The 13,669-nt window shown below is 45.1% G+C and overlaps 2 protein-coding genes across 4 annotated transcripts in view; one reads left to right on the top strand and one right to left on the bottom strand.

Moving 5' to 3' along the window:
• Nucleotides 1–13,669, bottom strand: part of stab1 (stabilin 1) — a 63,872-nt gene that overhangs the window by 45,140 nt on the left and 5,063 nt on the right. For 2 of the 3 annotated variants that reach the window (XM_032549327.1, XM_032549329.1), the window contains exons 2-12: nt 12,124–12,251; nt 11,727–11,842; nt 11,086–11,171; nt 10,486–10,555; nt 10,117–10,212; nt 9,112–9,225; nt 8,798–8,985; nt 8,526–8,662; nt 7,737–7,864; nt 7,461–7,537; nt 6,898–7,020 (exon numbers count right to left, since the gene is read on the bottom strand). In XM_032549327.1, the coding sequence (XP_032405218.1) occupies nt 6,898–7,020; nt 7,461–7,537; nt 7,737–7,864; nt 8,526–8,662; nt 8,798–8,985; nt 9,112–9,225; nt 10,117–10,212; nt 10,486–10,555; nt 11,086–11,171; nt 11,727–11,842; nt 12,124–12,251 (1,263 nt within the window). The other variant, XM_032549328.1, reaches the window with a different exon arrangement.
• On the top strand, nt 3,627–6,652 carry LOC116710333 (tripartite motif-containing protein 35-like). Its single transcript, XM_032549330.1, has one exon. The coding sequence runs from the start codon at nt 4,440–4,442 to the stop codon at nt 5,826–5,828; it is 1,389 nt and encodes a 462-aa protein (XP_032405221.1). The 5' UTR covers nt 3,627–4,439; the 3' UTR covers nt 5,829–6,652.

A 13,669-nucleotide genomic window follows, 5' to 3' on the forward strand; every position in this document is an offset into this window, starting at 1 on the left:
TCTAGATCTATAACTCTAGATTTATAACTCTAGATCTATAACTCTAGATCTATAACTCTAGATCGTTCCTCTTTAGGTCCAAAAATAATAACTTCAGTTTTGTTTCTGTTCAGCTGGAGAAAGTTTTGGCACATCCACACATTTATCTGTTCTAAGCATCTGTTCAGTGATTGGATGGGCTCTGAGTCACCTGGTGACATCGTAATGTAGAGCTGTGTGTCATCTGCATAGTTATGGTAGCTAATATTATTTCCTGTTATAACCTGAGCTAGTGGGAGCATATAAATATTGAATAAAAGGGGTCCTAGGATTGAACCTTGGGGTACCCCACATGTGACCTTTGACCTCTTTGATGAAAAGTTTTCAATTGAAACAAAGAAATCCCTGTTCTTTATGTAGGATTTAAACCAGTTAAGCACTGGACCGGAGAGTCCGACCCAACTCTCCAGTTGATTCAGTAATATGTCATGGTCAACACTGAGGTCCAACAGAACCAGAACCAGCACTGTGGTTCTCCCACAGTCCGAATTTATATGGATGTCATTGAACACTTTGACTAGGCCAGTCTCTGTGCTGTGGTGACCATGGAAACCAGACTGGAAGGAGTCAAAGAGGTTGGTTATAGTTAGGAAGCTAGTTAATTGTTTACACACAGCTTTTCTATAACTTTGCTGATGAATGGGAGGTCAGAGGTCAGAGGTCGGCCTGTAATTCTGCATTAGTGATTTGTCCAGATTGTTCTTTTTCATAAGTGGTTTGATTACTGCTGTTTTCAGAGCCTGGGGGAAAACGCCTGATGAGAGCGATGAGTTACTATTTGGATCAGATCAGCAGCAATAACAGGCAGGACTTTCTTAAAGAAATGTTCTAGAGTTATAGATCTAGGACATCCAGACAGCAGGAACTGGAGCTTAGTTGACTTATAATTTCCTGTAGGGTTTTATAATTAAGTAGTTGAAATTGGGTCATTTTTCCTGTATTTGTTTTGTTTGGGCTCAGCATTGGTACTGACTTTATAGTGGATGTTCAGATTAATCCTCTGATTTTTTGAATTTTCTCTGAAAAGAAGCTGGAAAACTGGTTGCAGGCGGCAATACATTGGAATTCAGGCGTAACGTCACAGGAGGGTTTGTGATTCTGTCAACTGTTGCAAATAAAGCTGGAGCATTGTTAATGTTTTTGTTTATGACATCTGCAAAGAAAGCCTCTCTTGCATGTTTTAGTGTTAAATGATAGTTACGTAGACTTTCTTTATAGATGTCACAATGAACGTGGAGTTGAGTTTTACGCCATTTTCGTTCTGCCCTACGGCAGAGTTGTCTTGCAGATCTAACTGTTTGTGTATTTCTCCATGGAGATTTCTTTTTACCAGACACAACCTTCATTTTATTGGAATCAATAATATCTGAGACTTTAGACTGAAAATCTTTTACCAACTTATCTACATCATTACAGCTTAAGGGTGAGGAAGAAGAGTAGATTTGATTAAAAGTTTCTGCTGTGTTTTCAGTGAGAGAACGTTTTGTGATGGTTGCTGTTTGTCCAAGTGGGTTAAAAGATAAAGAACTTTCAAAGATAACAGGAAGTGATGCGACAGGGTGACATCAGTTACAGAGACATTGGAAATATTCACACCCTTACTGATAACCAGGTCCAGTGTGTGTCCTTGAGTGTGTGTTGCTTGTTTGACATGTTGTGTTAGACCAAAAGTCTCTAAAATATTAGCGAGCTTTTTTGCCCCTCTGTCTTGGGGGTTGTCAACATGAATGTTGAAATCACCAACAATTATTAAACAATCATAATCAATACATATGAGAGATAGAAGTTCATTCAAGTCAGTAAAGAAATTTTCCACAAAAGTTGGAGTTTTGTATAGAGTTACAGTCAAAGTTCGTTTGTGGCCTTTAACCTCAATTCCAAGATACTCAAAAGAGGTGAAGTGACCCAAAGAGATTTTACTATAATTTATGGTATTCTTAAATATTGAAGCCACGCCTCCTCCTTTTTTGTGTTTTCTATTCTCACTGAAGAAATTGTAGTTAGGAGGCGCAGATTCAATTAGTACGATCGATTCATTATTATCATTCAACCATGTTTCTGTCAGAAACATAACATCGATATTATGCTCAGTGATGAAATCATTAATTAATAGAGCTTTAGCACAGAGAGATCTGGGATTTAAAAGAGTTTAAGTGACTTGGAAGCCAAGAAATCTTCAGTCTGAGGTTCCTTTAGGCAGGGGATCAATCTGAGGTTTGAATTAGGTCCCCTGTATTTTATGTTTCTGTTTCTTGTAAATTTTCTTGTAGTGATCCGGACAGGTAATGTCCTGTTCTGCAGTGCCGGGGGGCCAGACACATTCTGGAGCAAGAAGGGTGTAAAGATAAAGTCTGGACCCTCAGACCTCAGAAACGCAGAGTGATGGATCCTCTGGGAAGTTAGAGTCAGGTGGCTTAAATGAAGTGAGGTCTGCTACGTGAGCGCTAAGGAGAGACGTCCCAAGTACAACCTGTTGATTCATTCCATCTGTAAATTTAAGAAACTCCGGTCCAGAAGACATTTCTCCATGTGTATCTTGTGAATCCTGTGAATGAGTGGGTGAGCAGAGAGGGAGGGGAGAAGGAGGAAGGGAACCAGTCGCTCCGTCTCCAGTCGATGTTATATCAGCTGTTTTTGCCTGATAAGCCGACGGTTCCTTCCTAGTCAGAAATCCTTGAGCCTGTTCTTCTGAAGCGATGATCACGTTGCTGTCCTTGTTGATAAAGTGAAAAAGGTTTGCAGTGAGCAGCTTTATCCCATGTTTATTAAGATTGCGTCCGCTTCTTCCAAAGAGGTGAAAGCGCTGCCAATAGATCCAGAGGTTATCGATGAAGGTCACTGAGCTGGCAGAGCAGGTTTTAATCAGCCATTTGTTTATCATGTCCAGCCTGGAGTGTTTTTCGTCTCCCCATTGAGGTGATGGAATTGGACCACTGAGAAATAACTTCATTTTTAATTTTCCCATAGTGTTCAGTAGAATATTAAAGTCCTTTTTCAGAATCTCAGATTTCTGCTTTGCCACATCGTTGGCTCCAACATGCACAACTAAAGACTCAATATCTGGCTGATCAGCGGTTAGCGAAAGAACTTTACGAGTTAAATCAGATACAGTGTCACCAGGAAAAGAAATCACTCTCGTTTTCTTGGGATTGCAAACGTGACTGATTCCATTTACTGCCTCATCTCCAACAATAAGCACTTTTGGCATACCTTTCATTTTCCTGGTAGCCGCTTTGTCTTTAGGGGGTGGATGTGATGGTCTTGCCTCATTGTTGATGTTTGAAGGCGAGGTTTCACTCAGAGGCTCAGGCTGGAGTACAGAAAATCTGTTTTTCAGTGGGATTCCCACAGAGTCAGAATATTTTGAGGCTCTGGCTGGTCGCTCTGTCCTTGGGAGCGGGGTCGGTGGAACCGTTTTGGTTGTAGCTGCTTGTTTGTTTTTCTTTGGTGGAGCAGGTGTTGAGGTTGAAGGTGGGTTTCGGCTCAGAGCCGGCCACGCTGATTCGTCCAGGTGAGGGGTTAGATGAAGAAACCAAAAATAAAAAAAAGTTTGGTAAAAATAATAAGACAATTTTATACCAAAAAATAATAATATGAATGAATTAAAAACCAAAACATACTTTATTTCAGCTGCAGGGATTTCAAAAAAATTCACATCAGTGAAGTACCAACATCCTCCTTTTAATTTTTCTAATTGTGAGGATTTAACATCAAAATATTTTATCAGGAAAAAACATTTCAGAAGAGAAATATTGCTTTTCAGTTTCCTGTCTGATTATTTCTGGGTTTGTTTTTGCCATGTAGGTTTTTTCTGTTCCTGTGTTTTTATTATTGCCAACAGCAATAAGTAACTATATATTAATTATATACTTCTGTTGTATACATGATTTAAATTTATTTGAGGGCAGCGTTCTAGTCTTGGTTCTATGTAGGTTTGATTTGAAGTGAACTGAACATTTCTGCCTCTCTGAACCTGATAAAACAGGCCTGAGGTCAAAGGTCAGCCATACTGAACAGGGTGTGGCTGTAGGCTAAAGATTTGATTCAGAGCAGCTGTAAATATCTCCTCAGAGGAGCTTGACTCGACACAACTGCTGTCGTAAACATGCACAGAGAGGAAATGATGCGTGCATTGAAGCTCCGCCCACTCTCCGTCAGCCAGACAAACAGAAAGCAGTTTTCCTTTCTTGCTTCTGACTGAAGTCAAACTCCAAGAAAACAGCTGAAAGATTCACTTCAACGGCATAAACTGGAGACGGGGACGCGGGGAACTTTGAAATACTGGATTTGAACTCCTTCAACCTGAAAAGCTACAACCTGGGAGAGATCAGCTCAAAGTGAAAGTAACTCTCCGCCTTCCCTACAGAGGAACCTGCTTTGTGTTCAGCAGCAGAGACAACATGTCCTCCAGGCCTGAGGAGGATCTGTCCTGCTCCATCTGCCAGGACATCTTTAAGGACCCGGTGGTTCTGACCTGCAGCCACAGCTTCTGCAGAGCCTGCCTGCAGACCTGGTGGAGGGGGAAGATAACGCAGGAGTGTCCCTACTGCAAGAGGAAGTCGTCCCGCAGCGACCCGCCTCGCAACCTGTCCTTAAGAAACCTGTGTGAGGCCTTCATGGCCGCTGCCGCCGCGTCGGAGCATCTCTGCACTCTGCACTCTGAGAAGCTCAAGATCTTCTGCCTGGACCACCAGGAGCCGGTGTGCGTCATCTGCCGGGACTCCAGAATCCACAGCGGGCACCGGTTCCGGCCTGTGGACGAGGCGGCCCAGGAGCACCGGGAGGAGCTGCAGAAGATCCTGAAGCCTCTGCAGGACAAGCTGGCCGCCCTGCAGGACGCCAGAGCGGACAGCGACCAAACCCTGAAGTTCATCAGACTGCAGAGCCAGCAGACCGAGAAGCAGATCAGGGAACAGTTTCAGAAGCTGCACCAGTTCCTGCAGCAGGAAGAGAGGGCAAAGGTCGCCGCTCTGCAGGAGGAAGAGGCGAGGAAGAGTGGGGTGATGAAGGAGAAGGTGGCGGCTCTGAGCAGAGAGATTGCGGCTCTGTCAGCCACCATCACAGCTGCGCGGGCAGAGCTGAAAGCCGCAGACGTCTCCTTCCTGAAGAACTACCAGGAAACGGTGAGGAGGGTCCAGCAGCGCCCCCTTCAGGACGACCCGCAGCCCGTCCCCGGAGCACTGATAGACGTGGTCCAACACCTGGGCAACCTGGCCTTCAACATCTGGAGCAGCATGAAGCGGGTCGTGTTCTACAATCCCGTGGTTCTGGACCCGAACACGGCGGACCCGGAACTCGTCCTGTCCAGCGACCTGAGCAGCGTCCGGTCCGGAGAACGGAAGCAGCTGCCCAGGAACCCGGAGAGGACCCGCTTCTCCTGCTCCGTCCTCGGCTCACGGGGCCTCGCCTCGGGGACGCACGGCTGGAGCGTGGACGTCGGGGAGAACCGGGACTGGGAGCTGGGCGTGCTGGGGGACGCCGTCCAGCCGAGCGGAGCCCTGGCGGCGCAGCTGTGGAGGATCTCCTTCTGCCACGGGAAGCTCACCGCGTTCTCCGGATCAGAACCAGAGACGGAGCTGCCGCTGAAGGTGCCGGTGAGGAAGATCGGCGTCCATCTGGACGTGGACAGGGGGAGGCTGTCCTTCTGCGACCGCGGCACCAACACCAACATACACACCTTCACACACAGCTTCAGCGCCACGCTGTTCCCCTACATTTACACCGAGGACCCGGTGCCGGTCCGGCTCCTCCCGGCCAGCGTCTCGGTGAGCGTCAACAAAAACGCCTGAGAAGATCCACAGCGTGACGTTCGACAGAAGGTTTATGTCAGCGTTCACACACACACTTTACCATCTCTGAGCTGAAGCTCCCTCATTCTACTGCAGACAGTTTGTCCAGTTTTGAGTTTCAGTAGGGGTGACCCGATTTATCGGCGCCAATTTCCTTCATTTTAGGAGATTGGCCGATACTTTCATGTGAAGTCGATCTTATTCACCGATCTTTTCTACCTCAGCAAAGATCTGAACATCATCCTGTGTCCTCTTCTGCTCTGCAGTGAGAGGTTTTCATGTCTGCATGTTTAAAGTTTTCAATAGTGTTTTAATAAACAAACAATGGAGAAAATAATCAAACTAACAATCCTGAAAATAAGGACAGTTTTGGTTTTTTTAAGCATCATTAACTGGAAGTTGGTGACAAAGATAAGTCAAAATTCATATAAGAAATTTATCACGATAAATGATGTGCTTTAATCTTATTTTAATGAATGTGAATGAATTTGGGGTTTTCGGTGAATAGTTTTATTTAGTTTCAGTTTCACTTTGAGGTGTAATTTTAGCTAAAAAGCTAAATATTGAAGTTACTTGTTTTGATTTAAAAAATGAAGAAATAACGTCTGAGTCAAAATTATTATCTGTTGAGTTTGATGATCATTTTCTCTGATTAATGTGAAATTTTGTTACTGGGATAAAAATTTTGGGAATCTTCTGTTTTGGGAGGTGGTGAAAAACGACAAACCTATTTATTCATTTATGGAAACAAAATAACTGATTTCTAATAATTTGCTATAAAATGAAATGTTTTTATAAAAGGTGATGAAATCATTTAAAAATTGTTTTATTTTTTAACATATTTCCATTTGTCAGATAATTTTAATGAATAAAAATCCAATACATTTTATGGGCTTCGTGTTTCTTCATTTAATACGTTAATTCTTTTCGTACTTATTCCAGTTAATCGTAATAATCTTCCAGCAGGAACCATGTATGAATCGTGATCTATCGCTGACAGACCAATCAGCTTCTGAGAAGGAAGAATGACCCAGTTCTGGTTCTGGTTCTGGAGGAAACGACCGGTCACCTTGTTGGCTTTGACTCTCAGCTTTCCGCCGCCGTAGAGGCTGAAGTCTCGCCCCTCCAGGTCCTGGTAGAGGTGCTGACCCAGGACCAGGTGGTTCCTGCACACCTTCTCCTTGTTGACGTCCTGCAGACGGAGCAGATCGGGTTCAGCCACACGGGCCTCGACTGCAGAACCGACCCACAGAACCCACTTTAACAGATAAAACTCTTTAAATGTAGGATTATAATCTGAATCGATCAGATATAAACGGATCTGTTCTCAACTTTAAACTGCATGCAGAGCTCAGAGATGTTAAAACAAGGCTTCCTGTGGTTCTGATCGGGTTCTGGACCTAATTTATCGTCTAAACATCCCTGTCAGTCTTTGATCTGTGATAAATGACCCAAAATTATCTGCAGAAAGTTCAAACTAACGAGGTTCTGAGCTCAGATCCAGACCCGGGTTTTCATCTCAACAAATCTAGCTGAGTTTTGTCAATGTCCAATCTGTGAACCGGGTCACAGTGAACATGACCCTGTGACCCGGTTCTGACAGAATCAACCTGAACAGGAAGCTGGACTCACAGTCAGAGGTTCTTTGAGGAGCGGGAAGAAAGCAGTGAAGGGTCCAGAATGACTCAGAACCATGGGACAGCCTCCTCCTGTAGAAACAGAAACAACAGATTCACAGCAGAGCTCCCACAGAACCAGCAGCAGCAGACGGGTCCATAAACCCAGATCCTTCACCCAGGAAGAAGACAATCAATCCGAGGAGGAGAAGAACCGACCCGTCACCATGGAAACTAAAGCAGAGGCCCGGTTTCATGCTTTACCTCCTGGGTGGAGTTTTCTTTATTTTACCGAACAAGGCGACGGCTCCGGTCAGGTTCTCCCTCTGGTTCCCTCTCTGGTCCAGCTCCATGAGGCGCGCCATCAGGTTACCGTAGCAACGGTGTCCGTCACCAATGAGCCCCGGCTCGCACAGACATCTGGTTTACCAGAAGCAGAAGGATGAAGGTTAGTGCTGCTGTTCTCGCTCTGGGCTCTAGAGGGCGACCAAGTTCCTCTCCCTGGATTCAGCGACACAGTTAGGGTTCTGAAGAAACATTCCACCAATCACTTTTCACAACAAAACAAACAAACAAAACAAACAAAACAAAAAACAAAACAAACAAACAAAACAAAACAAACAGGAATGACTTCATTGAGGTCATTTTTGTACAGAGATTCAAACTGAAAACATCAAGTGTTCAGAAAGCTTTGAGTTTCATTACATGAACTAAAGAATAAGGTTAAAGAAACTGAAACACACTTTGATTTATAAAGTTAAGTTGGCTGAAATTAGTTACTCTATGAGTTAATTTATTGTTTCTGGTTAGAGCAGCGCGGGGCAACTCCAGGCCTGGAGGGCCTAAAAGTCTCCTGCAACTTTTAGATGTGTCTCTACTTCAACACACCTGAGTCATATAATGAGGTCATTAGCAGGACTCTGGAGAACCTGACTGCACTGAGGAGGAGATTCAGCTGTTGGATTCAGGTGTGTTGGACCAGGGAGACGTCTAAGAGTTGCAGGACACCGGCCCTCCAGGACCAGGACTGCCCACCGCTGGGTTAGAGTGCCCAGTCTGGATCCCTGCAGGGCCACCTGACCTGGGTTTTCCATCCAGCTCCGTCTGGCAGGTCGCCGTGGGGTCGCAGGTCACGGCTGTGCAGGCGGAGACCAGCTGACAGCCGTGCTCAGCGCTGCCGCCTACAGGCGACATGCCCAACATGCACTCACAGCTGGACTGAGACGCAAGAAAACAGGAGAATTAAAACAGGTTCCCTCAGAACCGGATTTGGGTTTTCGCAGATCCGGCTCAAGGGTTCAATCAGATCTAGCTCCAGATTCTTTCAGATCCGGATCCGGGTTTTCTCCTCACCTTGTCGGGTCCTTTGAAGACGCAGACGGTGGAGTTGGCGGGACAGCCTCCGTTGTTGACCAGGCAGGGGTTCTTGGGGATGCAGATCTTCCCGTCTCCGTCGTAGCCGGGTCTGCAGGTGCATCTGATGTTGCTGGCCTCCTTGGAGCACTGGGCGTTGGCGTCGCAGTCTCTCTGGGAGCAGGCGGCTGAGGACACAAGCAGCTCAGCTCAGTCAGAGACCGGCATCTCTGCTTTTAGGTCACCCAGACTAAACAACAAACGCTGAGGTTTGAGAACCTTCTTACTCTGAGAAAGTCTGAGGCACGCCTCACCTAGACACCTGTTGTCCTTCATCTTCCTGTATCCAGGCAAGCAGTCGCAGTCGGCGTCTTCTGCTTCTCCTTTGCAGTAGGAGTAGGAGCTGCACCTGCGGCACCCTCTGCTCACTACCGACACACAGCAGGTTTGGAAAAGCTGCCTCAACAACTCCTGCTTTAAAGTTGCACTATTTAACTTTTACTAAAAATATATATTTTTATAGAAGTCGTGACAGTTTGACAGATAATCTATGAAACATAAAATCTCCTCTGTGCTTACTAGAAACAACCAATCAGAGCCAGGTTTCAGGTCTTAACGCAGTTAATCACAACCTCATGTGGCGCTGCTCACCCCACCACCGCTACACCACTACACCACCCTGTCAGCAGATCCTGTTGTGAATGCTCAGGCTAGTTAGCATAGCCACCGATGACAGCAGATCAACAATTTTACTGTAACAGTAAGCTGTTTCTCCGCCATTAGCACATTTAGCGGCAATTACATGAGGATGATTGACAGCACTAAGACCCTCTTTATGGCTCTGATTGGTTGTTTTTAATAAGCAATAAATCAACTAATTGCATGATAAGTTAAAACAAGCTCAATAATTTGCATAATTTATTGTTTTTTCCTCTTTCTATCAGAAACTGGATGATAAAATTTTCAGTCTGGTACTTTGGTCTCAGCTAAATCTTATTTTGAAGGACAATTGTGTTTACAGAGACTCCATAATTCATTTTATTTGTTGTTTTGTTTATTTATTTGAAATATTTAAAATGTCTTCCAGTTCCAGTGTTAAGTGTTCATTAGAATTTAAAGTTTGTTGATCCGATTTGAGTTTATTGTTCTTACATTATTTTCCAGGATATTTCTTAAAAGTCATCAGAAAACAACAATATAATCATTTATTGCGATAACGTCTGGGACAATTTATCGTCCGTTTGTTTCGGCGACAGGCCTCCTCCTGATGATGACATCATCACCTGCAGCTCAGCCTGAAGCAGCGTTTAGCGCCTCACCTTGGTCACAGCGCCTCCCAGTGTACGGAGGCTGACACCAGCACTGCCCATCACCGTCAGGGCCCTTGTTACACACTCCGTTGACGCAGTCGCACTCTGGACACACACAAAGTCCTCAGAGTCAGGCTGCAGCTCGTTCTGTCTTCAGCACAGGATGCAGAACTGAAATGTGGAAAATATTAGACTGATAATATTTAACAGAGGAGCCTGGTTCTGATCTGAGGAAGGAATCAGGATGCTAAAGACAGCTGCGCCTCCTCCAGCTAGCTGCTCAGCCGGTCATCCTGTTCTGCTGATGAACCATCATTTTATCCAGGTGTGTTGAACCAGAGAAAGAAGAGAAACCTGGACATGAGACAGAGCGCCTACCTTCATCACACTTCTTCCCAAATGCATTTGGATTCTTACACTCCTGACAAGCAAATCCAGAGAAACCCTCCTGCAGAAAGAAACAAACATTTTTATTCTATTATGTATAAAAACACACAAAATGCTGACAGCTTCCCTCTGGAACGAACATATCTGAGTTCAATAAAGTGAATGTAGTTGCAGCTGAAGGCTGATGTGTTTTTAAAACCTAAATATCTCAGAGAAGGGGATCAACACCGGAGCAGACAGATGAGCCGCCGCTCTGGTCCGGTCCTGAGTTTAAAGGGGCAGTATTACATAAAATCAACTTTTTTCAGCTTCACGTATAATTATAATTATAATGTTATTCTCTCATGAGAAACATACCTGGAGTCTTCCTTTGGTTCTTTTATTCAGGTGTAAGAAATACTTTAATCTCCATGACAACCATTCAGCTGTGTAAAATACCTGGGTGGACCTAGCTCCGCCTTCGAGGCGTAGATTCTCTCCTACCCGGCTCCTTCAGACTAGCCAGCAACAATTAGCAAACATCTGGTGGAACTGCTGAGCTCATTGTAGAAGCTACATGTCAGAGCAACGCTGCCTCAGGTGCGCTCTAACCTTACAGATGCAGGTCCCGTTGCCGACGTCTCCATCCACACAGTCACCGTTGTAGTTGCAGATCCTTCCTGACCAGCTTGGGCATGCTGCACACACACACACACACACACACACACACACACACACACACACACACACACACGGAGGAGGTCACAGATCTGGGATGTTGTGGTGATCAAACAGCATCAACTGCAGCAACACGTGGGAAAGAGAAACCCGACTCTCAGGAATGCTGAGCAGATGAAACTGAGACAGAAGCAACACTTCTTCAGGTTTTGGGGCTTTGGTTACTTTTTTCTTTACATTTTCTAAGCTCAATGATTGGTTGAAAACGGCTTTTGAACAGATGAGTAGAGGTGAGCGATAATGGCAAAAAATTCTAAAAAATATATTATATTTTTTAACAATTTCAATAACGATCATAGACAATATACCACATTTTTTGCTCTTTTTTTGCATGTTTGCTCTTCTGCAGAGCACAAGAAGGCAGCGGCTGATTTATAAACCTTTGCTGAGATCGAGGGATAAGATCGGCTTCACCTGTAAGTGTCGGCCAATCACTGAACTCCCACTGTTATGACCTATGAGTCCTGACTGACCCACAGATTGAGGGTCAGGATTAGGGATTAGAGATGACTCACAGAGACACAGCGGGCCCCAGTGGCCAGGGCAGCACTGCGGTTGCAGGATGTTCTTCACACACAGGTGGTGGCATCCAGGGAGCTCCAGCTCCCTGCCGCCGACCTGCACCAGGTAGCTGCAGAGGAGAGGAGGATGATAATCTGAGCTCTCACTACGACCGTCAGTGTTGATCATCCAGGTTATTATAGTTAACCAAAACTAACAAAATAACAAAACCTGAAAACACTTTCGTTAACTAAAATAAATAAAAACGGTGATTAGTGAGGAAAAACCTTTTTATCAGAAAATAGACCAATAAGCCTCAGTTTTCATTATAATACAGTAATAAAAACCCAAAAACTTTACCACCCTGATTTGGACCCGGATGAATAGCCGGGCTCTGGACCCGGTGCCTACCTGCAGTTGGAGGTGCTGAGCTGGCTGGAGCCGCGCGGGCACCTGGAGGTGACGGAGGCGGCGCAGGAGGTGCAGGCGGTGTAAACATCCAACCTCTGAGGAACGTCACAGCGACCAGGAGGAGGCGTCTGGTAGGAGGAGCAGCGTTCACACCAACTGCAGTTTCATTCACAAACTCACAGAACTTTAATCTGAGCTGAGGGAGACGTGGATCATCACTACTCACCTTAAGACTTTTATAAAAGTTTTATTAACTTTTATAAAAAATAGTTCTTACATATTTGTTGAAACTGTCACGATGTGTGACAGTTTGGTTTTAGACAGATAAAAACAAAGCTCCTCTGTTTCCTCCCAGTGCTAACTAGAAACAACCAATCAGAGCTAGAAGGCGGATCTTAGCGCTGTTAATCACAGTCTCATGTGGGGCTGCTCATGCCCCTCGCTCTAACCTTTTTGCTCTATGCTACGTTGCAGCTAGCATATTCTGTTGTGAATGCCCAGGCTAGTTAGCATAGCCACCCATGGCAGTGTATAAATGGTTTTCCTGTAAAAGTTAGTTGTTTTTCTGCTATTAGCACATTTAGCAGCAATTATATAAGCTTGATTGACAGCGCTAAGACCTTCCTCTTGGCTCTGATTGACTGTTTTTGGTTGGGAGCGGTGCGTTTCTCCAGATGGCAATAATAGCTCAGGGAGGAGGTGGAGACATGGAGCTTTTCATAGATTATCTCACAGCAAACTGTCACAACATGATATAAAAGCTACATACTGCAGCTTTAAACTTTTCCACTTTCAGATACAGAGGACGACACCTTTAGCAGTGGGCTAATGGAGCTAGCATCATGCCTGTGTGGTCTGGTTAAACCAAGAGCAGCAGAGCTTTGAACACAAAACCGAAACCTGACTGGTCAGAATATTCAGTCACCTGGACATCACCCCGACTCTGCAGCAGGGGCTGGAAGAAACAGACATCATGTCTTTGGTGAGACGCCAGTAAATCCAAAGATCATCCGCGTAGAAGTGGATGTTGTCTCAGACTAGAGACCAAAGACAGCAGCAGTGGCCAAACAGTCACCTTTATTTATAAAGAAGCTTAACAACAGAATCACTTTGCAAAGTTCTCAACATAAAAGAAAACTAGAATCTGAATAAAAAAAATGTAAAAAATGACACAGAGGCCAGGAAAAACTTTAAAATCAAAATAAAAAGAGCTGGATCTTAAAAGAACAAGATGGCGGCGCGTAGACGCAGCGGCTCTGTGCTCACCGACTCGAAGTTCGTCTTTTCCACTTTGCTCGGTTAGAAACACCTACAACCGACACAATTTACTGGTCATTGGTCAAGCAATCGGGGAAAGTCTGTCACAGGAGCTTTTCCGTGTCCACAGCAACATTCCGGTCGATATTGCTCGGACACCGGGCTCTCCCTGGATTACAACCCCAGTATCTACGACAGGGCGACTGCGCAGAGATCGTAAACAAAAGAGGGGGCGTCGCAGCGGCGTGTTAGCCAGGCTCAGGAAACGGCCACACAAACCACCGCTACC

This window comes from Xiphophorus hellerii, chromosome 20, assembly GCF_003331165.1.
Source record: "Xiphophorus hellerii strain 12219 chromosome 20, Xiphophorus_hellerii-4.1, whole genome shotgun sequence".
Taxonomy (NCBI): Eukaryota; Metazoa; Chordata; class Actinopteri; order Cyprinodontiformes; family Poeciliidae; genus Xiphophorus; species Xiphophorus hellerii.

Coding starts and splice junctions, on each gene's coding strand:
- LOC116710333 (XM_032549330.1), top strand. CDS start 4,440: ATGTCCTCCAGGCCTGAGGAGGATCTGTCCTGCTCCATCTGCCAGGAC.